We start from the raw sequence: 22,916 nt of genomic DNA, 5'->3' as shown, positions 1-22,916 counted from the left end.
GAGGGAGGGATTCTAGGGACCTTGCTATGGCTTTCTTGACAGGAGGAATGGGAGGGGATATACTAGAGAGTTGACCCTGGGTAGAACGGGTGCAGTGGGAGGAGAGGGGAGGTGGGGAGCATGAGGTTCCTGCCCCTCTGAGACCACAGCCAGTTGAGGGGCAAATAAGGCAGCTGGACGGAAATTAGGCCTCTATTGGATTTGGGTCCGTTTCAGTTTGCACGTTCTGGGTGTGAAAACTTAAGAGCTCAGTTGACCAGTGATAGCCTGTGCCAGAAGTTGATCTGCAGCTTTCAGCGCTCCAGAGGAACTGTAACAGGTCTTCTGTCCCCACCCTCTCCTTGCTGCACCCTCCTTTTCCACTGTTACCAGGAGCTGTGGAAAGAAATCCTTTTGCCCTCTCCCATGGCCTCTGGAACCGTTGGAAACCTCTCCTCTAACCAGAAAGGCTCCATACCGTCATTCAACAAGAATCCTTCACTTGGAGTCTTCCTCCTTTCTCCCAAATCTTCCTTCTCGGGGGACTTTCCCCCTGGGCTCTCCTAAAGCAGAACCAGGAGTTCCCAGCTCTGCTGTCTCCAGTTGTCTCTTCCCTGTACTCATGGCAACATCAGCTACCAGCCCCAGTTCGCCTCTCCGGGCCAAGGATCTCCTGAGTGATTCATCAGAAGCCCCTGGGCTGAACCAAGCATCCTCTGAGGTGACCTCCCAGCTGTATACTTCTTTGCACCTCAGTCGTCAGGCAGAGAGCACAGCCCGAGCCCAGCTGTTTTTGCCCACCACCTTCCCACCTCCTCATGAGGTGTTAGATGGCTTGGCCCAAGAGCTGAGTCACAGCTTGTCGGTTGGATTGGAGAACAACTTGAAGAAAAAGGTGAGGGAGGTGTGTCTTGGAAAGCTCTAGGGTCTTGGGATTGGGGGTCGTAAAAAAAAAAATAGCTTTACTGAGACTTGAACTCCTATTGTTGGATTCCAAATTCCTTTTAACTACACAGTCAGTCATGCTTGTTCCTGGGAACAAATGTTTATGAGGGAGAGAGTGGCCTGGGCCACCATAATTTGGAAAGTTGTGAAACTACTAGCTCTTTTTTTTTTTTTTTTTCTTCAGAGACACCTGTGGGATAGGTTGCTGTGCTTTAACTGGGATGTGGGTGCTGGGAGTGAGGATAAGGTTTCTTCATCCCAAGAGGGAACTAGGTACTTAAGGAAAATATGCTGAGATCCTTCCAGCTCAAAACTATTTTGATCATATGGTTCAAAATTTGGCATGTAAATCATTAAAACATAGTTTAATCAATTATACATGTTATAGATAGATACTGTCAGATAGAGCAGGTATCATAACCAATCTGCAGGCTGGTTAGGCCGCCTAGAGTTTGAAAAACTGATAGCCATGGACTACAGAGTCTTTAGACAGGATATTTGTTCTCTAGTTGGCAAGAATCCTCACCACTCTTGTCTTAAGGTGCCCAGTTAATTCATTTACATTACCTGTTTGGCTTCTGTAGACATTTGAGTTTCTTACTAGGTCAGTTCTATTTTTCTTGTTTTCCCAGGTGTGAGAGTAAAAATTCTTGGGCCTTAGGGGCTACTGGATGCCATCTACCCTGGCAATAGGTAGATTATGGATTATTGCATCTGATTTCCATGTTGCTTTTTCTAGGATGGTTCCAAGCATATCTTTGAGATGGAAAGTGTTCGGGGTCAACTCCAGAGCATGCTCCAAACCTCACGAGATACGGCCTATCGTGAGTGAACCCCTTCTCTATAAAGGAGAACCTAGATTTAAGGGGTGGGAAAAAGTGGAGAAAGGAAGCAGGGTGTGTGGCGGGTGGCGACCTAGACCTCGGAGATAAGAGATTTCTGGAGGAAATGTTCCCGTTCTTTGGGAGAGGGCAGAAGGAGTGGGTGAAGTAGAAAGGAAGGACCTCTTCTTCAAGTGGTTCCTGTTGCTGTCCTTACCTGACCCTGGCTGTGGGCCTCTCTGGCTGCCCACAGGGGATCCCGCTACTCCAGGTGCCGGCTCAGAGAGACGGGAAGAGGACTCCTTTGACAGTGACAGCACGGCCACCTTACTTAAGTGAGTTTTCCTTGGGGTTCTCCTAGCTGATTTTCTTTCTTTCTTGGAAAGCCAAGTGTTCTAGTGCTTAGTTCTCCCTTTACTGCTTTTGTATCTCTTAAGGACCTAAGATGCTTGTCACTTAGCTTTCAGTTTTCATCCTTTCTCTCCTTTCTTCTATCCCCTTTCCTCCTTTGGGAACATGGGCATCTGCTGCTTAGTACCTGGCTCTCTCCCAACTTCTAGTCCTTTTTCCTCCAGAAGAGCTAGTTTGTTTCTGCTGAGACTTGTACTGCAGGGAGTGTGGAATAAAGGAAGGAGCACTATAGAGTGAATCACAGAACCTGCGTGCTATCTATGGCTCTATCACTTATCTACCTAGCTTTGTAACTGGGCAAGTCTCCTGCCCTGAGTTTCAGTTTCCTCTTTTGTAAAATGTCACAGTTGGACTAGTGGATCTCAAAAGCTTTCCCAACCCTAATATTCTCTACCTGATTTGCTCAGCACCCGGCCCCTGCACGACTTATCTCCATCTAGCTCAGCCCAAGCCCTGGAAGAGTTGTTTCCCCGCTACACCAGCCTTCGGTCAGGGCCCCCACTCAATCCCCCGGATTTTCAGGGGCTGAGAGATGCGCTGGATTCAGAGCATACCCGTCGCAAGGTGAGATATAAAGGCTTCCTTTTGACAGCAGCAAAGATTAGAAAAGGGGCTGAAGGTTAAGGGCCTGCAGGCTGGGACTTTGCTCAAATGGCTCTGCTGGAAGGCAGGCCTTCTTTGACCATCCTAACTAGAATGACACACCTCCCCTCCAGGTATTATTCCCTCAGATCATTCTGTTATTTCCTTCATGTAGTTTATCAAAGTCTGATATATCTTGTTTGTTTTCCCCCTCTAAAACCTAAGCTCCATGCAGGTCACACCTTATCTTGTTCAGCACTTTCTTCCTAAAGTCTAGAATATACTGAACACATAGAAATACTCTGTGCATGTTTGGTGAATGAACAACAAACTTTGTTGGCTTGTGCAAAGCTACCAGTGATATAATGAGCTTTGTTTCTGTGAGCCTCAGCCTATCTGAAGGGGGCAGAGAGAGGGACAAGGCAGGGGAAGAGTCAGAATTATTGGTTGTGTTGTCATTTTTGGAACCTTCTCTTCCTCCATTTTAAACTGCCTGGCCATGAATGAAAGGCTTTCCCCTTTATCCTTGCCATGTTGAATCGTTGTGTCCAATATGCTTCTTAGGGCAGGAGTAACTTCTCACTCTTTGCAGCATGGGCTGCTGCACCCCTGCCAAAAGGTTCATGGAAATTTTTCCCAGGAGATCTGGAAAAGGGAAGAGGCTGGAAACTAAGCCCCTGCTTCCTGAGGTGGTAGAGGAAGGTGTTGGAGGTCTTAGGCTCCAGAATTCCTGATTCTCCTTCCCCAAACCTGTTCTGTTCCTGGGACCCAGGCTCCCTGTCTCCAGCCCATTTCCCCTGTAGAGGAGCTGGAAAGTTTGGAGCTTTGGTCAAACTAAGGATGGCAACACCCAGACTCCTCATCCTTCTTCCCAGCATTGTGAGCGCCATATTCAGAGCCTGCAGACCCGCGTGCTAGAGCTTCAGCAACAGTTAGCTGTGGCCGTGACTGCCGACCGCAAGAAGGATATCATGATTGAACAACTGGACAAGGTGCCAGGGTAGCAGAATGCGGGTGGGTCTCTCCATGGGGGGCACCAAGGAATAGTGAATAGGGGGAGGCCAACCAACATTTCTTTGTTCATGTTGGGAGCTGGGGTAAGTGGTGGGTTAACTGACTACTGGGAGAAGGTGGCTGTTGACCCTGCCCCTGTGGGCAGAAAGAAGGCAAAAAAATTATTTGAAATTCTATCTGACTTTCCTGAGACCCTGGCCCGCGTGGTGGAGGGCTGGAACCGGCATGAAGCTGAGCGGACAGAGGTGCTTCGGGGACTCCAGGAGGAGCGCCAGGCAGCTGAACTCACTAGAAGCAAGCAGCAGGAGGTGTGCAACCTGGGTCATGGGGCTTTAGAACCTAGGTCACCGACGGCTGGATGGGAGAGGGTAGAAACAGCTCTGGAATCAGGGCTCCTGACAGATTGACCTCAGTCTTGCTGTAGCTGGCCTGACAGTTCTCCTCGCTTCCTCTCCCTTCATGTTTCTGCTGTCAGACTTGCATGGTTGATGCCTTCTCAGCTTTCCTCACGCCATGTGGTCTTCTCTCTGGCCCCCAAGTCATTTAGTTCACTCTTGCTTTTAGAGTTTACGTTGTTAATGATTTTCGAAGTGCAGGGATTCCCCTCAGTTCCTCCGTCCTGTGTTCCTCTCTCCTTGAAAGACAGTAACCCGCCTGGAACAAAGCCTTTCTGAGGCCATGGAGGCCCTGAATCGTGAGCAGGAAGGTGCCAGACTGCAGCAACAGGAAAGAGAGACACTGGTGAGAATGCTTCCTGGGTTAATTCCAGTAGAGGCTGTTAATTACTTCTAGAGGGATACGGGCTTTTGATGGATTGTGGGAGTTCATAATTTGAGTTGCACCAGGGCAAAGTGTGTTCTTTAAAACACAAGTTCTGGGGGCTTCCCTGGCGGTCTAATGGTTGAGACTCTGTGCTTCCACTGCAGGGGGCACGGGTTCAATCCCTCATCAGGGAACTAAGATCCCGCATGCCTCGGTGGCATGGTCAAATAAATAAATAAATACATACATAAAAGAAGATTTAAAAGGAAAACAAAAACACTAGTTCTGCTAGATAGTCTACAGAAAGTAAGCTCTGCCACCAAGTAAGTTTGAGAGACTCAGCAGGTTGTATCCTCATTAAAATCATTTGGATAATTATTTTTAAATACAGATTTCTGACCCTTTCCCAGAGTTTTTGATATATGGGGGGTTGGGGAGCCTAAATATTTTCAGAAATTTCCTAGGTGATTTCGTTCAGCCAGGTTTGAGAACCCTGGTCTATGGCAGACCAGAAAAGGTATGGGATGAGACTTACTCAAGTTTCTAATTGCTAAAATGATAAGATGATTACCCATATGAATTAGTAGCCAGGTTTAGAATTTCTTGCATGCATGACACATGCTTGCTACATGCATGCTGGTACTTATATTCCTAACAGGCTACATCCAAGAGCGCTGATGGTGGCTGCTGGTTGGCTAGTACACGATTGTAGGCTGGATTTTATAGTCTTTGTGGAATTTCTTTTGATGACGATGGTGATAGCTATTGTATATTGAGTACTTACTACATGCCAGAGACACTGTGCTAAATTATTTACATACGCTTTTAACTTTAATCCTCACAAGGTAGACTGTAATATGCCCACTTTACAGATAAGGATGTGTGCCTCAGAACACAAAGTAAATGCAGAGCTGGGATTCAAACTGAGATTTGAACCCAAATCTACCTAACTCTGGAACAGAAGCTCTTATTTACCATATTATAATCTTGTGGGCTTGTTAACTATTGTATTTTAACGGATATAATTCTCAGCGGGCACACTGTATGGGGGTAAGGGGGCAGATTGCTGGTCTCTTGAGGGCATGCTAAGGATCTTGGTTTTCTCCTGGGGCTATAGGAAGAGGAAAGGCAAGCTCTGACCCTGAGCTTGGAGCTGGAACAGCAGCGGTGCCGGGCCCTGCAGGAAGAACGGGATGAGGCTCGGGCTGGGCAACTCAGTGAGCGTCAACAGTTGGAGACACTTCAGGTGGCCCTAGAAGAAGAACGGCAGACCTGGGCCCAGCAGGAGCACCAGCTTAAGGAATGCTACCAGGCGCTGCAGGAGGAGAGCCAGGCTCAGCTGGAGAGGGAGAAGGTAAAAGCGGCACTTGGGGAATGGGGGAACAGATGAAGGACAAAATAATTGAATGAGATGGATGTCAGAAAATGCGATGTAGTGGACTGGGATGGAGAGTGAAGAACTGTATGTGGGAGAGAAGACTGAGAGCGTAGGGCCTGCAGGAAGGGCTGGGGGCATCAAATACATGGAGGGCCGAAGAGTGAGATTCAACAGAGATGAGGAAATAGGTCACATGTGAGGAGAGAGGAAGCTTGGTTTTTAGGGTACGGGAGGATGAATCAGGGAATAGAGGTAACCGGGAGACAGGCAATGAGGTACAAACTTAAGTTTGGTTTCTCTTTCTTACGGGAACACCCAGAGGGAGGCCCAGGCAGCCCGGGAGGCCCAGCAGCAGTTGGCATTGGTGCAGTCCGAGGTGCGGCGGTTGGAAGGAGAGCTGGACACAGCTCGGAGAGAGAGAGACGCCTTGCAGCTGGAGATGAGCCTGGTGCAGGTCAGGAGGCAGAGGTTCTTGAGGAGAGTTCCTGGTGAGAAGACGTAGGTCTGAGGCAGAGTGACTTGCAGGAGTCAGCGCAAACACTCCCATTTCTAACTAGAATTTTGACCTTTATGGGCCTCTGTTTTTATGCATAGAATGTGTGGTAAGGGCACATTAATGAGTTTCTGAGAGACTCTTTTCCTTATTATAATGGTTGACTTAAGGAGACACCCAGTTTCTGGGTTAGTGACACCAGTGTTTGAGAGAACACACTTTTACTTTTCACCTGGCCCATTGAGTTGGAGGGCTGACCACATGGAAACTCATTTATCACGGAGGGCCAAGGGTGAAGACGTTAGTAAAAAATTCAGTAGCAATTTATACGCTGCTGTACCCCCTGAACTGATGCTAGCTGTGCGTGTCTATGTGGGCATTCAGTAAACCTATCGAATGGTCCTTCTATGTAAGCTCTGTGCTGGGATAGTCCTAACACAATAGCCCCGGCCAACAAGGAGCTCACCAGATAGATGGGGAGTTTGTCTAGCACACACATTTTTGAAGGAGTATGATAAATAAGAATTTAGAGTAAGGAGAACTCCTCTTTTTTTTTTTTTTTAAAGATTTATTTATTGATTGATTGCTATGTTGGGTCTTCGTTTCTGTGCTAGGGCTTTCTCCAGTTGCGGCAAGCTGGGGCCACTCTTCATCACAGTGCGCGGGCCTGTCACTATCGTGGCCTCTCTTGTTGCGGAGCACAGGCTCCAGACGCGCAGGCTCAGTAGTTGTGGCTCACGGGCCTAGTTGCTCCGCGGCATGTGGGATCTTCCCAGACCAGGGCTCGAACCCGTGTCCCCTGCATTAGCAGGCAGATTCTCAACCACTGCGCCACCAGGGAAGCCCTGAGAACTACTCTTTACTCAGACGTCATCTTCCTAGTGAGTTCTTTCCCAACCACACTGTGTAAAATCTGCAACCTCTGACAATCCCTGTTCCCTTCCCTGTTTAATTTTTCTCCTACTATACTACATAATATACCTTTTTATTTATTTTACTTAGTATTTAATATTTTTTAATTGAAGTATAATCGATTTATAATATTATATTAGTTTCAGGTGTACAACACAGTGATTTGATATTTTTGTATATGTTACAAAGTGATTACCATGATAAGTCTAGTTACCATTTATCACCATTCAGAGTTATTACAATATCATTGAATATTCCCTATGCTGTGCATTATATCCCTGTGACTTATTTATTTTATAGCTGGAGGTTTGTACCTCTCGATCCCCTTTACCTATTTCACCCATTTCCCCACTCCACCTCCCCCATAGTGTATCTTGTTTATTTTCTGTAAGGTGCATGAGGGCAATGATTTTTGTCTATTTACTGTTAAATCCCAGAGTAGTGCCTGGCTTTAGTGTTGTTCATGTCCTCCATTTCGTTATTGTTCCATCGATTATTGAAAGTGGGGTATTGAAGTCGCGAACTGTGGTTGTAGAACTGTCTGTTTTCTCCCTTCAATTCTGTCATTTTTTTTCTTCATATGTTTTGGGGCTCTATTAGGTACACAAATATTTATAACTGCTATATCTTCTTAATATAACCTTTTTGCTTAAAATCTATTTTGTCCGATATTAATATAGCCCCCACCCTGTCTTTTGTTTACTATTTGCATGGACTATCTTTTTTCATCCTTTTACTTTCAACCTTTTTGTGTCTTTGTAAAGTGAGTCTCTTGCGGACAATGTATAGGTACATCATGTTTTTTTCTTTTAATCCATTATGTCAGTTCCTGCCTATTAATTGGAACACTTAATCCGTTTACATTTAAAGTAATTACTGATAAGGAAGGACTTCTGCCATTTAGCTGTTTGTTTTTTCTATGTCTTAAATGTTTTTGTTCCTCAGTTCCTCCATTACTGCCTTTTTTTTTTTTTTTGATAGTTTGTTGATATTTTTGTAGTATACTGTTATCTTTTCCTCTTTCCTTTTCTGTATATTTTTAAAGTTATTTTCTGAATGGTTACCTTGGGATTACAATTAACATCTTAAAGTAATAATAACCTAGTTTGGATAATACCTACTTTAGTTTCAGTAGCATATACTCTGTTCCTATATGTCTCTGTCCCTCCCCCTTCATATTGTTATTGTTACAGATTTGTAATTATTGTTTTATGCCTTTGCCTTTTAAATCATATTGGAAAAAAGGAGTTACAAACCAAATGTACAATAATATAGGTTTATATTTGCCTATGTAGCAACCTTTATCAGTTGCTTCATATGGCTTTATTTCTTCATATGGCTTCAAGTTACTGTCTCATTTCATTTCATTTCAGCCTGAAGGACTCCCTTTAGAATTTCTTGTAGGGCAGGTCCACTAGTAATGATCACCCTTAGCTTTTATCCATCAGGGAATGTTTTAATTTCTCCTTCATTGTTGAAGGATTTTTCTCACATTCCCCCCGCCCTCCCCATATAGAATTCTTAGTTGACAGTCGTTTTTCTTTAAAACATGTTGGGACTTCCCTGGTGGCGCAGTGGTTAAGAATCCGCCTGCCAATGCAGAGGACACAGGTTCGAGCCCTGGTTCGGGAAGATCCCACGTGCTGCGGAGCAACTAAGCCCGTGCGCCACAACTACGGAGCCTGTGCTCTAGAGCCTGTGAGCCACAACTACTGAGCCCGCATGCCACAACTACTGAAGCCCACACGTCTAGAGCCCGTGCTTCACAACAAGAGAAGCCACCGCAATGAGAAGCCCGTGCACAGCAACAAAGAGTAACCCCCACTCGCCGCAACTAGAGAAAGCCCGTGCGCAGCAACGAAGACCCAACGCAGCCAAAAATAAATAAAATAAATAAATTTTAAAAAACAAAAAAACATGTCATTCCACTACCTTCTGGCCTCCATGATTTCTTAGGAGAAATCAGCTATTAATCTTATTGAGGCTCCCTGGTAAGTGATAAACTGCTTCTCTCTTGTTGCTTTCAAGATTCCCTCTTTGTGTTTGGCTTTTGATAGTGTGACAATAATGTGTCACTGTGGATCTCTTTGAGTTTATCCTGCTTAGAGATTATTGAGTTTCTGGGATGTGTAGATTTATGAATTTTATCAAATTTGGGAAGTTTTTGGCCATTATTTCTTCAGATATTTTTTCTCTCTTTCTCTTGACTTCCCTAATGCATATGTTGGTATGTTTGATGATGTCCCACAGGTCCCCCAGGTTTTATTCATTTTTCTTCATTCTTTTTTCTTTCTGCTCATCTGACGGGATAATTTCAGTTGCTTATCTTCAAGTTCATTGATCCTTTCTTCTGCCTGCTCACATCTGCCATTGAGCCCCTGTAGTGATTTTTTAAAAATAGATTTTATTTTTTAGAGCAGTTTCAGGTTCACAGCAAAATTGAGTGGAAGGTACAGAGATTTCCCATATACTTCCTAACTGCAGCCCCCCACAGCTTCCCCTATTAGCAGCATCTCCCACCATAGTAGTACGTTTGTTACAGCAGACACATCATTATCACCTAGAGTCCATAGTTTACATTAAAGTTCACTCTTGCTGTTGTACATTATATGAGTTTGGACAAACTTATAATGACATGTATCCACCTTTATAGTATCATACTTAGTTTCACTGTTCATTGCTTCCTCCCTTTAACCCCTGGCAACCACTGATCTTTTTACTTTCTTCATAGTTTTGCCTTTTCCAGAATGTCATATAGTTGGAATCATATAGTATGTAGCCTTTTCAGATTGGCTTCTTTCACTTAGTGATATGATTTTTTTTCCATGTCTTTTCATGGCTTGATAGCTCACTTCTTTTTAGTGGTAAATAATATTCCATTGTCAGTTTATCTTTTCACCTACACATCTTTGTTGCTTGTAAGTGTTGGCAGTTTTGTTGGTTTTTAAAAAAATATTTATTTATTTATTTATTTATTTATTTGGCTGTGCCAGGTTTTAGTTGCGGCATGCGGGATCTTCGTTGCCACCTGCGGGATCTTTAGTTGCAGCATGAGGAATCTTTAGTTGCAGCATGTGGGATCTTTTAGTTGCGGCATGCAAACTCTGAGTTGCGGCATGTGGGGTCTAGTTCCCTGCAGGGATCGAACCAGGGCCCCCTGCATTGGGAGTGCCGAGTCTTAGCCACTGGACCACCAGGGAAGTCCCGGTGTTGGTAGTTATGAGTAAAACTTCTGTAAACATTCATGTGCAGGTTTTTTGTGTGAACTCCTTTGGGTAAATATCAAGGAGTGTGGTTGCTGGGTCATATGGTAAGGGCGCGTTTAGTTTTGTAAGAAACCACTATAGTGTCTTCCAAAGTGAGTGTACCATTTTGCATTCCCATCAGCAATGAATGAGCGTTTCTGTTGTTCCACATCCTCACCAACATTTGGCATGTCAGTGTTCTGGATTTTGGCCATTCTAGTAGGTGTATAGTGGTATCTAGTGAATTTTTCATATCATCAGTTGTACTTTTCAGCTCCAGAATTTCTATTTGGTTCCTGTTTATAATTTCAATCTCTTTAAATCTCTTTATTGACACCCCCTATTTGTTCATACTTTGTTCTGATTTCCTTTAGTTTATTGTCTAAATAGCTCATTGAGCATATTTAAGACTGTTGATTTTATGTCTTTGACTAGTAATCCCAATGTCTTGGGCTTCCACAGGAAGAGTTCCTGTTATATTCTCTTTTTCTCTTGAATGAGTCATATTTTCATGTTTTTTTGGTATGTTTTGTAGTTTTTTGTTGAGAGCTGTATATTTTGAGTATTATAATGTAGTAACTCTGGAAATCATATTTTCTCCCTCCTCAGGGATTTCTTTTGACAGCTGCAGCCATCTATTTGTATAGTGACTTTTCCAAATGGTTTTTGCAAATGGTATTTCTTGTGTGTGGTAATTGACATTTCTGTTCCATTATCTCTGTGATTAGCCTGTGATCTAACAGATTTTCTTAAATGTCTGGACTCCCTCCTGCCAAAAAAAGTGTACATGTCTATTTATTTATTTGTTTGTTTATTTATTTATTTTTAAGATTTCTTTTTTTTTTTTTTTAATCTACTGTGCTTGCTAGCCTGGCTAGGCTCCCATTTTTCCTTTACTTTGACCTAGTAATTCCGTACTGTTTCATTACCTCTTTGATACTTTTTAGGAAGAGATATACATGTATATACATATATTTAAAAAATATCTTATTCAACTTGTTTGTTTTTGTTCAGCACAACAGTTACTCTGAATAACAATCTGCCAGTACTAGAAACATGATCTACTCCCTCTCTTCTTATACTTTGAAATCGTTTGTAAGGTTGGATTTAATATGTATTTCTTGAATACTTGGTATTTGAATTGATTTTGCTTCTTGAATGTTTCTAGAAATATTTAGGGGGACTTCCCTGGCGGTCCAGTGGTTAAGACTTCACCTTCCAATGCAGGGGGTGCAGGTTCAATCCCTGGTCAGGGAACTAAGATCCCACATGCCTCATGGCCCAAAACATAAAACAGAAGCAACATTGTAACAAATTCAATAAAGACTTTAAGAATGGTCCACATTAAAAAAAAAAAGAAAAGCAATCCTTTAAAAAAAAAAAAGAAAGAAATATTTAGGCTTTCTATTTCTTCTTGAATTATTTTTGGTGTTCTCTTACCTATATATATCTATTCAGTCTAAATTTTCTAATCTATTGACTTAAAGTTGTTCATAATTTTATCTTAATGTCCCTGGCATCTTTTCTACTTTTTCGTTCCAGATGTTGTTCATTTGTGTCATTTCTCTCATCATCTCTTTTTAAAACCATCTTACTCATGATTTAATTAAATATATTTTCAGAAAATTAACTTTTGGCTTTGTTGATCTTTTTTTTTTCTATTTTATTAATGTCTGTACTTTATTTCATTTCTTATATTTTCTTTGATTTTATTCTGTTGTTCTTTTTAAAATCTTAAGATGAATGCTTGCTTCTTCTAAGTTCCTCCATAAGTATTAACTTAAGTGCATCCTACAACTTGTCCCATGTGATATTTGCCTTATTGTTTGGTTCTGAATAATATTCATTTAAAAAAAATATTTATTTATTTGGTTGTGCCAGGTCTTAGTTGTGGCAGGCGGGCTCCTTAGTTGCGGCATGCATGTGGAATCTAGTTCCCTGAGCAGGGATCCAACCCAGGCCCCCTGCACTGGGAGCGAGGAGTCTTAACCACTGCGCCACCAGGGAAGTCCCCTGAATAATATTCTTTTTTTATATGATTACTTTTTGATCTCCTGGGTTATTTCCAAACGTATAGGGTTTTCTAATTATATTTTTATTATTGATTTATAGCTTAAATATTTGTGATTAGAGAGCATGGTCTTTTAAAAAATTACTTATTTATGTACGTTCCACCCAACTTTTTGTGTTGAAGTATTTCTATCTTAAATGTTGCTTGAATAGTAAGTATAATGAATACACTTAGATTCATCAATTGACATTTTGCTACATTTGTCTGTTGTCTGTCTGCACCTCTCTCTCTCTCTCTGCCCCTTCCTACCCCCCATTCCTCTCTTTTCTTGTCCCCACCCCCATCATTTGAGAGTTTCTTGTGGATATCATGAGAGAATATACTATTTTTATTATTTAAATTCTTTGAAAATTGTTGAGACTTATCCCTTAATATATGGTCAAGTTTTCTAAATATTTCATGTGTGCTTAAAAACATGTATTTTATAGTTGTTTGGTGAAGTTTTATATGTCTATTTGTATATGTGTCTAGTTTGTTAACTATGCTGTTTAAGTCATTATATCCTTTTTTATTTTTTCTCTATTAAAAATCTCACTTGAGTGTGGATTTGTCTATTTCTCCTGTAGTCTGTCAATTTTTGCTTTATACATTTTGAGGCTCTGTTATGATTACATACATATAATTTTTTAAATTGCTATATCTTTCCTGGTAAATTGAGTGTTTTACCCTTATGAGATGACTCTATCTCTTACAAGGCTTTTTGCCTTAGAGTCTAATCTTGCCTAACATTAATAGATCTATATTGGTCTTTAAAAAAAATAAGAGTTTTCCTGAGAAATATTTTTCTAACCTTTTTACTTTCAACCTTTATATATTTGCCTTTTGGCTGGAGCATTAAATTCATTTAATTTAATTAGTTTATTCATAGCTGAATCCATGTCTTAACTTTATATCTTATTTTGTCTTGCTTATTCAGTGTTTGTTTTCCTCTCCTTTCTTTTTTTTTTTTTTTTAAAGATTTATTGATTGATTGATTGATTGCTATGTTGGGTCTTTGTTTCTGTGCTAGGGCTTTCTCCAGTTGCGGCAAGCGGGGGCCACTCTTCATCGCGGTGCGCGGGCCTCTCACTATCGTGGCCTCTCTTGTTGCAGAGCACAGGCTCCAGACGCGCAGGCTCAGTAGTTGTGGCTCACGGGCCTAGTTGCTCCACGGCATGTGGGATCTTCCCAGACCAGGGCTCGAACCCGTGTCCCCTGCATTAGCAGGCAGATTCTCAACCACTGCGCCACCAGGGAAGCCCCCTCTCCTTTCTTGTCATCTTTTAGATTCATTATTTTTTCCTCATTTCATGTTTGTGGTTTTTTTTTTGTCAGCTAGTTTTAAAGTCAAACTCAGTTTCTGTTTAAATTCTCAAAGTTAACTTATCAGAGGTAAATATCAAAGACAGAGAAAGGAGTTGTCAATTCTACATGGATGGGTCAAGGTAGTCTCCCCAGAGAACTCTAAAAAATATTTTTAAGATGTAAAAGTTATCTGTAATACAAGTTCAAATATTACAGAAATAAATGGTTGCCTTTCCTTCCCACATCACTTTGTGTCCTTTTAGAACCTTTTCATATGGGTTTCTGGGCTGGTGCTTTAAAAAAATGTATATGCATTCGCTGCAACTTGTTTTTACCTCATAATATATCTTAGACATCTTTCCATGTCAATACATACAGATGTATGTTATTTTTAAGAATTAAATTAAGATGTATAGATGTTATTTTTAAGAATTATATAATATTGCTGTAAATGGATGAATCATAATTTATTTAAGCATTTTCCTTTTGATGAGAAATTTACACTGATGTCAGTTTTTTTCACTATTAAAAATAGTGCTGCAGGGAATTCCCTGGTGGTCCAGTGGTTAGGACTCCGCGCTTCCACTGCATGGGGCATGGGTTCGATCCCTGGTTGGGGAACTAAGATCCCGCAAGCCACACGTTGCAGCCAAAAAAAAAAAAAAAAATAGTGCTGCAGTGAACATCATTGTACATAAATCTTTGGCACCCCTTCTGTAGGATAGATTCTTTAAAGTGGAATTGCTGGCTCAGATGGAGTATATATTAAGTTTTTTCATGAAAAAAATTTAAGGTAGTGATTATTTTATGATGTATAAAAATATGGAATCACTATGTTGTACACATGAAACTAAAAAAAAATAAGAATTTAGGTAACAAGGCATCTAGAGTAGTCAAAATCATGGAAACAGAAACAGTGGTGATGTTAGGGGCTGGGGAAGGAGAAATGGGGAGTTGTTGTTCAGTGAGTATAGAGTTTCAGGTTGTTTTTCTTTTTTAAATTTTATTTATTTGTTTATTTTTTGGCTGTGTTAGGTCTTCGTTGCTACACGCAGGCTTTCTCTAGCGGGTCCTACTCTTTGTTGCAGTGCGCGGGCTTCTCATTGTGGTGGCTTCTCTTGTTGCGGAGCACGGGCTCTAGGCATGTGGGCTTCAGTAGTTGTGTCTCGCAGGCTCTAGAGCGCAGGCTCAGTAGTTGTGGTGCACAGGCTTAGTTGCTCCGCGGCATGTGGGATCTTCCCAGACCAGGGCTTGAAGTCATGTTCCCTGCATTGGCAGGTGGATTCTTAACCACTGCACCACCAGGGAAGCCCTAGAGTTGCAGTTTTACAAGATGAAAAATTTCTACAGATCTGTACAACAACATGAATATAGTTAATACTGCCTAACTGTACACTTAAAAATGGTTAAGAAGGTAAGTTTGTATTATGCGTTTCTTACCACAATTTTTTAAAATTAAAAAAAAGAATTTAGGTAACAGTAAGGAGTTTGGTATGATTGGAACCTATTTGGGAGAGATGAGATAGATGAGTGGGAGATCATAAAGGGCCTTATAAGCCAGTTTAAGCAGCCAGAACTTTATTCCTTAGACAGTAGGGACATTTGAAGGATTTCAAACAAGGAAATAAATTGAGCATCTTTGTGCTTTAGAATGTTCACTCAGGCACAAAGTAGAGGATCCACTAGGGCCGGAATGAGAGAGGGTGGAGGGTAGAATAGAGGCAGGGAGATCAGTTAGACTTGAAGTAATATTGAATTAATGTAGTAGTGAGCAGAAGGGTGAACTAGAGAGCTGTTAGTATTGAATAGAATGAAATGACCAGTGGGAGGGGCAAAGATGTGGGAAGAGTCAAGAATGACTCCGGGTTTCAAATAGGTTGGGTGTTTCAGTGGAGAGTGGTGCCATTAACTAAGGCAAGAAATATAATAGGAAAAGGTTTGAGGGTAGAAAAACAAATGAGCTCAATTTTGGATGTGTTCTATTTGAGGCGTATACAGTAGGTTTCTGGGTATATGGGCTTAAAGCTTAGAAGAAAGGTCCAGGCTAAAGAGAGAGATTTAGAAAGTGTTTTAAGGTATAAACGGTAGCAAAAAACATGGCCTAAATGCTAGACATTTGCTCTACACAGGTAAAAGCATCAGTGACCCAGAATGGTAGCATGTGATCAAAAAGAAAACTGAAGACAGAACTCAAGGAAGCATTCTGCCTTGATGGGCAGTTGGAGGAGGAGCAGTCAGCTGAGACTGAAGAACAGTCGGATAGAATGAGATTGTGTGGCTGGTGGTATCACAGGAGTGAAGGGGAATATGGTTTTAGAAGGAAAAGCTGATGTAGGTGGCAGGTGTTGCAGTGAGATCACATAAGATAAAGACTGAGAAATAACCACTGCGGGATTTAGAAATTAAGTTCTTTGCCATGAAGGACTCTGAGTGGAAGTCAGATTTCAGTGAGTTGAAGAAGGATTATGAGGTGAGAAAATAGAGACAATGATCCTGCTTTAGGAGGAGGGAACACGGACATTTTTTGAATGCTCCCTGGGTTTCAGGTGGTACCCCAGGAATGTTGCATGTGTTACCTCAGACACGTGTAACACATTTGATTGTTCTACCTAACTTTTCTTTTGTCTAAAAAAAAGATATTTCTATTGTCCAAAGTCATTTTTACTTTTGTGTACATATAAGGTGTGCGCACCTCATGGTTTAATAAGGAAAGGAAACCTCTTTCACTCCTTGTGGCAAAATTCTTGTTTCTTTATCTCTTAGGCATACGAGGTAACGTTGGTACGTGGATTTTTTTTGTCTACCTTATATCCTCCATCCTCTTCGAAGCCCAGACAGAACCGAGCTGACAATGACCCTGCCTTCCCTTACTCCCAGGCCCGGTGTGAAAGCCAGCGGATCCAGATGGAGTCGGAGCTGGCCGTGCAGCTGGAGCAGCGGGTGACAGAGCGGCTGGCGCAGGCTCAGGAGAGCAGCCTGCGACAAGCAGCCTCCCTGAGGGAGCATCACAGGTACGTGGGGCTCACTGGCTGCTGCCTCTCCCCAGCCGCAGCACGTGGTGTCGGGGCCCGGCCCAGACCCTCTCAGATCCCTTTACCATCTTCCAACGCACTGGCTGCTGTCAGTCTCTCGGTGGGAGAGCTGCCTTCAGGTTCACAGGGAGAGCCAGACGTGCTTGGGGGTTTTCCATTTTCACCCCATAGGAAGCAGCACTTAACCAATGACTGATGGCCACAGGAATATACATTTCCAGCTCCCTTGCCCCTGGTGGGTACAGTGGTGAGCTTCGACCTGCAGCATTTCCAGAGCCGCCCTGGGGCATTGAGCCTCCTCCCCACTTCACCCCTAGTCCCCTACCAGTTCTTTTCTAGAAATGCTTCTTAAATGAACCACTTTCCCATAAATCCTCATCTCAGTCTCTGCTTCTGGGGAGCCCATCCTAAGATACCAGCTGTCCTCTTTGCTGAACGCCCCTGTGCCACGGCTGGGCTGGCTGGCTGGCTCACTCTCACGTGCACGCGTTCTGGCTGTTTCTTATTTGATTAGTTCTTCTGTCTCAAGATTCAGTCCTCTTTTCTCGCCTGTGTCCCCTCAGGAAGCAGCTGCAGGAGCTACATGGACGGCACCAGCAGGAGTTGTCCACTCAGTTGGCTCAGTTCAAGGTGGAGCTGGCAGAGCGGGAGGAGAGGCAGCAGCAGGTGGCTCAGGAGTACGAGCTCAGGTGCCGCCCGGGTCTCCCCGTGAGGCCGCAGTCCCGAGGGAGTGGTCAAGGGCCCCTTCCTCCGTAGCCCCGGCCTCTCCCGCCCTGGCCCCAGCGCCTTCCACAGTTTCACCTGTTCCGTATTCCCCTCTGGCTCTTCCTCTTCTCCGAGTCCCTGCTTTTTTAAAGGCCTGACATCGCCTCTCGCGTCTTGCCCTCAGGCTGGCCCGGGAGCAGGCGCGAGTGCGGGAGCTGCAGGCTGGGAGCCAGCGGCTGGAGGAGCAGCGGGGGGAGCTGGTGGGGCGGCTGCAGGCCCTGCTGCAGGCGCACTGGGAGGAGGCCAGCCACCTGCTCAGCACCGCCGCCCTGCCGCCCAGCCCCCCGGTACGCTGCTCAGAATTGCGTTTAGACCCCTTCTTTGGAAATCTAGCTCCCTCCCAACGGCGGTCCATAGTTCACCCCTACGTTGGCATCTCCTGCTTCCTTCTTTTAATTATTAAATGTTTGTTATTAGCTAAAATCTTTTTTAGAATAGATGATGACATGCACATGGTAAAAAAAAAAAAAAAAAAATCCAAACTGTTCAAAAAGGTATACAGTGAAAAGTAATCTCCATCCCATCCCTGCACCTCAGTCTCCCGGTTCCTCCCCCCAGAAGCAGCGGCTGTTACTGGTGTCTCGAGTGCCGCCCCCAAACAGTAGCCTTCTGTACACAGTTTTGTGACTTTTTACTTAACCACGTGCTTATTGGTGGACATTAAAGTTGTTTCCTATATTTTGCTTCTACAAACAGTGCTGCAAAAAATATCATTAATATATGTCTTTGTGCAAGTATATCTATAAAATTTCTAGAAATGGAATTGTAAGTTCAAAAATAAGCATTTTAAAATTTGATAGAAATTTGATAAATGTTCCCAAACCTCCTTTTAAGGACGTTCTACTAATTTGTAATCTTATTAAAGTGTCTGTGCCATGTCTCGTCTCTTTAAATGCACCCTCTCTTGTGCCCAGGTTCCTCCTGCCGGCCCCTCCAGCCCTGGGCCCCAGGAGCCGGAGAAGGGGGAGAGGAGCATCTGGACTGTGCCCCCCGTGGCCGTGGCCCTAAAGCCCGTATTGCAGCAGAGCCGGGAAGCACAGGAAGAGCCGCCCAGGGTGCTGCCACCTGTTCTCTGCAGCCCCTCCCCAGATCTTAGCCTCCTGCTGGGCCCCACTTTCCAGAGCCAGCATTCCTTCCAGCCCCTGGAGCCAAAGCCGGATCTCACCTCATCCTCAGGTGACTGGGGACAGAAGTCACTGGGGTTCTCCTTACCCACACGGATTGGCTCCCTCTTAACCTAGCTTCCTTTCTGTCCGGGACTTGAGCATTTCGTTTCCCACATGACTTAGTGACCATAAATTGCAAGGAGCAGAAATCCACTCAAGTTTGTTCAAATAAAGGGAGTGAGGCTTATGAAAATGTGATGTATCTGTGCTTAATGAGAACTGGGGTTGGTTCAGGGGCGCTGCCAGGAACTGGGCAGCTGTTCCTCGTCTATCGGGGCCTGCGTGGGCTCTGGACTCTGCCTCCCCAGCATCTGCTCCTTCCTCTTGGTCGACCAGTCCTCTCTCTCCCTCAGGTTCTTGCTTTCACAAGTTTGGTTTGCACGTGAGTTTGAGCAGCCATGACACTGACTCCAGAAAGACTCTAGACAACCTTACAGAGACATTGGTGCCTCTGTTTCTTAGGTCCAGTTTAAAGAGAGGCGATCTGATGGGTTGGTAACCATCCCTTGGATCGGCTGACCTTGAGTGGTGGCCACGCGTGGTTCAGTCAGCTGTGACTTGTGGGGAAGACGGTGCTCTGTGTGGTGTAAACATGACAACCCAGGTAGAATTAAGAATGAGGGCACGTTCTGATGAAGGAGCCGGAACGTGTCTATCGATCTTAAACCATTCTGTGCTGCGGTGGTATTTATTTATTCAGCAGCCGAGTACCGTAGCTTTCCCCTTCTGTCTACACTTCTGTCATAGAATTCAGCTGTGCCAGCTCTCAGTTGCCTTCAGTTCTTCCCTCTCCAGCTGTTTTCCACTGTGACCAGCTTCTCCTGGCTGTGCTGCCCCTGTTATATTTAATAGGCCCCTTCCTTCCAGGCCTTTGGTGAGCTGATTTGCGGAGAACCCCCTCCCCTACAGCACACGCCCCTGTTTCACTTTACAGCTGAGGCCTTCTCTGCAGCTGGGAGCTTCCATCCCGATCACAGGGCAGAGCGGCCATTCCCTGAGGAAGATCCTGGGTCCGACGGGGACGGCTTCCTGAAGCAAGGGCTACCGCCCCCTTCCCAGCTGCAGGGCCTCAAGCATTTTTTGCACCAGGTAAGAGGACCCACCCGTCCCACCTTGTTTTCTCCTCTCCTTCCTCAGTTTCTCTTTCTACTCTGGGAGACTAGGATTCTGACTTCATCCACCTTTTAGGACTAAGACTTCGTCCCAGCTTCTGCCTCTCCCAGTTGCAGTAGTTCCTTCTGGAACTTAGGTGACCAGCCCCAGCTCTTACTTCCCCAGTTGCCGCTTCCCTCAGACACTGAGGTCTCTTTCTTCAGCGGTCCTCAGGGAACCTTACTGTCTTGTCCCCCCAGCTGCTGGAGACAGCGCCCCAGAGCAACGAGAACCCCTCCAACGACCTGCTGCCCCCTAAGTCTGGTGAGCACCACCTCTGAAGAAGGTTGGGGCCAGGCCTGGAAGAGGTGGGAGATCTGGTTACCAGGGACGGGTCTTTAGGAGCTGGCAAAAGTGACGAAGCCCCACGAAGGCTAAGGTGGCAGGATTCCTTGGATTTTGCCCCATTTCCTGATCTTGAATCTCTTTCCTTTGCTAGGTCCTCTGACTGCCCCATCTTGGGAGGAAGCCCCTCAGGCGCCACGCCTCCCACCCCCGGTCCATAAAACTAAAGTGCCCTTAGCCATGGCGTCCAGCCTTTTCCGGGTCCATGAGCTTCCCTCAGCCCATTCACAGAGCAGCGGTCCCAGCGATGGCTCCCCAGAGAGAGGTAAGCAGGTCATGGTTTACCGGCAGATAAAAAGGGTAGGTCTCGGGTGTGGAGCTGGTACCTGGAACTGAAGGCCCGTCTGGACTCCGAGAGCTGGGATAGGGTTGGGGGAGGGCCTAGGATGACGACCATTACTGATGTGTCTCTCAGGTGGAGATGGGCTCGCACCCTCGAGGCAGCTGATGGAGGTGTCTCAGCTGTTACGACTGTACCAAGCTCGGGGCTGGGGGGCACTGCCTGCCGAGGATCTGCTGCTTTACCTGAAGAGGCTGGAACACAGCGGGTACCAGCCTGGGAGGGAGGGGAGGAGGGACTAGGTGGATGGAATCTGGATTGTGGGCAGGAGGAGTGGAGTGTGCGCGTTGTTCTGTGAGTAGCAGCTTCCGTCCTTTTCTGGGGAAGAAGTGAGGGTGGGATGTAGATCGGAGTCTCCTCCAGCTCTCACTCCTCCGCACCCGTCTTTTGTCTCTACTTTTCTGTTTGTCTGGTTGTTTTTTTTTTTCCACGTCTTAAAACAAAAATCTCTTCTCCATGTTTTTCTACCTTAGTTTTTTCCTCTTTACCCTGCAGCTCAGAACTGAGAGTCCTAGGATTGTGACAATCTAGTATAACTCAGTATTTGATTCCACTAATGTTTCCTCCTGTTTGATCCCCGGGTCTGTCTTGTTTGTTCTTATTCTTAAGAGACAGAATTGGGGAGTAGTTCTTGCACCCCGTGTGGGGAGAGTGAGGGGAACAGCTGCCCATCCTCATCCCTTGATTTGTTTGGCAGGACTGACAGCCGAGGGGATAATGCCCCCAGAAGGAACACAGACTCCCGCTTGGGTGACATGCCCCGGAAAGAGGTGAGGGAAAGTAGGGCAGGGGCGAGGGGCTGCGGGCTCTCACTGGCTCGTCCCTCGCCCTCTGCACACCCGCCAGCTGGCTCTGTCCTCTGTCGCCCGACCCCTCCGATCCCGGGTCCCATTTTCTGTAGCATGGCCCTTCCCCTTTGCTGACTGACTCTGGCCCTCCCCACTCACGATGCCTTTCCTCAGTGGCGGGGGGCGGTTGAGAGGACGCGACACTGACTTTTTTTTCCTCTTTTCCCTCAACTCTCAGATTCCCTCCCAGGCTCTCCCTCGCCGCCTCGCTACAGCCCCTAAGACTGAAAGACCTCCAGCTCGGAAGAAGAGTGGGCACCCTGCCCCTGGTAGCGTGAGGAGTCGGGGGGGGATCTGGAGATAAGCCCCTGGCCTTTCTCTTCTTTGGTCTCTTATTTTTATTATTATTATTTTAATAAATCTCGGTAGTCTGTATTAGAGTCTCTGACTCATAGGAATTTGGAAATGGAGGATTTACAGGAAACCACTTTGTGAAGAAACCTCATTGTTCTATTTGAGTATGTTTTTTATATGTTTCTATTTTATATTCTGTGGAAAAAGACACGAGTGCTTTGAAAGAAAACAGTCTGTGGCTAGGTTTCAGAAGCATTAGAGAGCTAAAGCTCGGTGTTTCAAGAGTAAAACCCACAGAGTGATTAGCTCTGGTCGGTAGTGGAATTATGGATGATTCTTATTTTCTTCTTTATACATTTCTGTATTTTCCAGCTGTTCTAAAACAAGTATGTATTACTTAATCAGAAAAACACTTTCAATAAAAGAGTAAGTTATTGTATAAAGAGTTTCAGTAAAAATTTGAGTGTTGGGGAGACAGTTTTGTGTTTAAGGAGCAGATAATTCTTTCAGATGGCGCTAGTAGGATTCTGATGGACAGATTCTGCTCCAGTCAGGCCACATGTTATGGCTGTAATCGTCACTCTTATGGCTTTGAAACGTGCATAAAAGACTAGAGTGCTGGCAAGGAAAAAAAGCCAGGATTGTGAAAACTTTCATCCTAATACTCACCAAAATGAACAAAGAGAAACAATATTAGAGAAGAAAATGACATTAGTGTAAAAGTGTGAAAGACCCCAACTTCGTAGTACAAACACGGAAAAACCCATAGTACACTTTAGATTAAACTGAAGGATGGTACCTTGGGACCCACACACAGCTTTCCAGCTCTGGAGCCCAGTGTGGGGCGGGGATGATGGTAGATACGATTCTTAGGGCCTGGTCCTAGGTGGGTGTTTGAGGGACAGTTTACTAGATTCTGTGAGGAGGGTGGGGTCCTTCTATGTGCCCCTGAATTATTTGGTTAGCTTGAGAACAGACTTGACAGGATATAGATTCACACGGTGTTTCATATTAAGAAATGTTTAGATCTTATAGTCAGCCCTCCATACCCACGGGTTCTGCATCTGTGGACTCAAC

The 22,916-nt window shown here is 44.5% G+C and overlaps 1 protein-coding gene across 1 annotated transcript; it reads left to right on the top strand.

The window, feature by feature from the left end:
* Positions 1-321: 321 nt before the first annotated feature.
* On the top strand, positions 322-22,239 carry CNTROB (centrobin, centriole duplication and spindle assembly protein). The gene is made up of 19 exons (XM_061177133.1): positions 322-874; positions 1,664-1,748; positions 1,999-2,080; positions 2,564-2,720; positions 3,614-3,730; positions 3,944-4,060; positions 4,395-4,493; positions 5,632-5,868; positions 6,212-6,346; positions 16,775-16,908; positions 17,493-17,618; positions 17,819-17,981; positions 18,609-18,870; positions 19,795-19,949; positions 20,213-20,276; positions 20,452-20,622; positions 20,773-20,905; positions 21,395-21,467; positions 21,724-22,239. The coding sequence occupies exons 1-19, from the start codon at positions 602-604 to the stop codon at positions 21,847-21,849; spliced, it is 2,709 nt and encodes a 902-aa protein (XP_061033116.1). The 5' UTR covers positions 322-601; the 3' UTR covers positions 21,850-22,239.
* Positions 22,240-22,916: the final 677 nt, after the last annotated feature.

Source organism: Eubalaena glacialis, chromosome 19 (genome assembly GCF_028564815.1).
Source record: "Eubalaena glacialis isolate mEubGla1 chromosome 19, mEubGla1.1.hap2.+ XY, whole genome shotgun sequence".
Classification (NCBI taxonomy): Eukaryota; Metazoa; Chordata; class Mammalia; order Artiodactyla; family Balaenidae; genus Eubalaena; species Eubalaena glacialis.
Note: the sequence above shows the minus strand (reverse complement) of the source record. Positions and strands in the feature narration are given on the sequence as shown.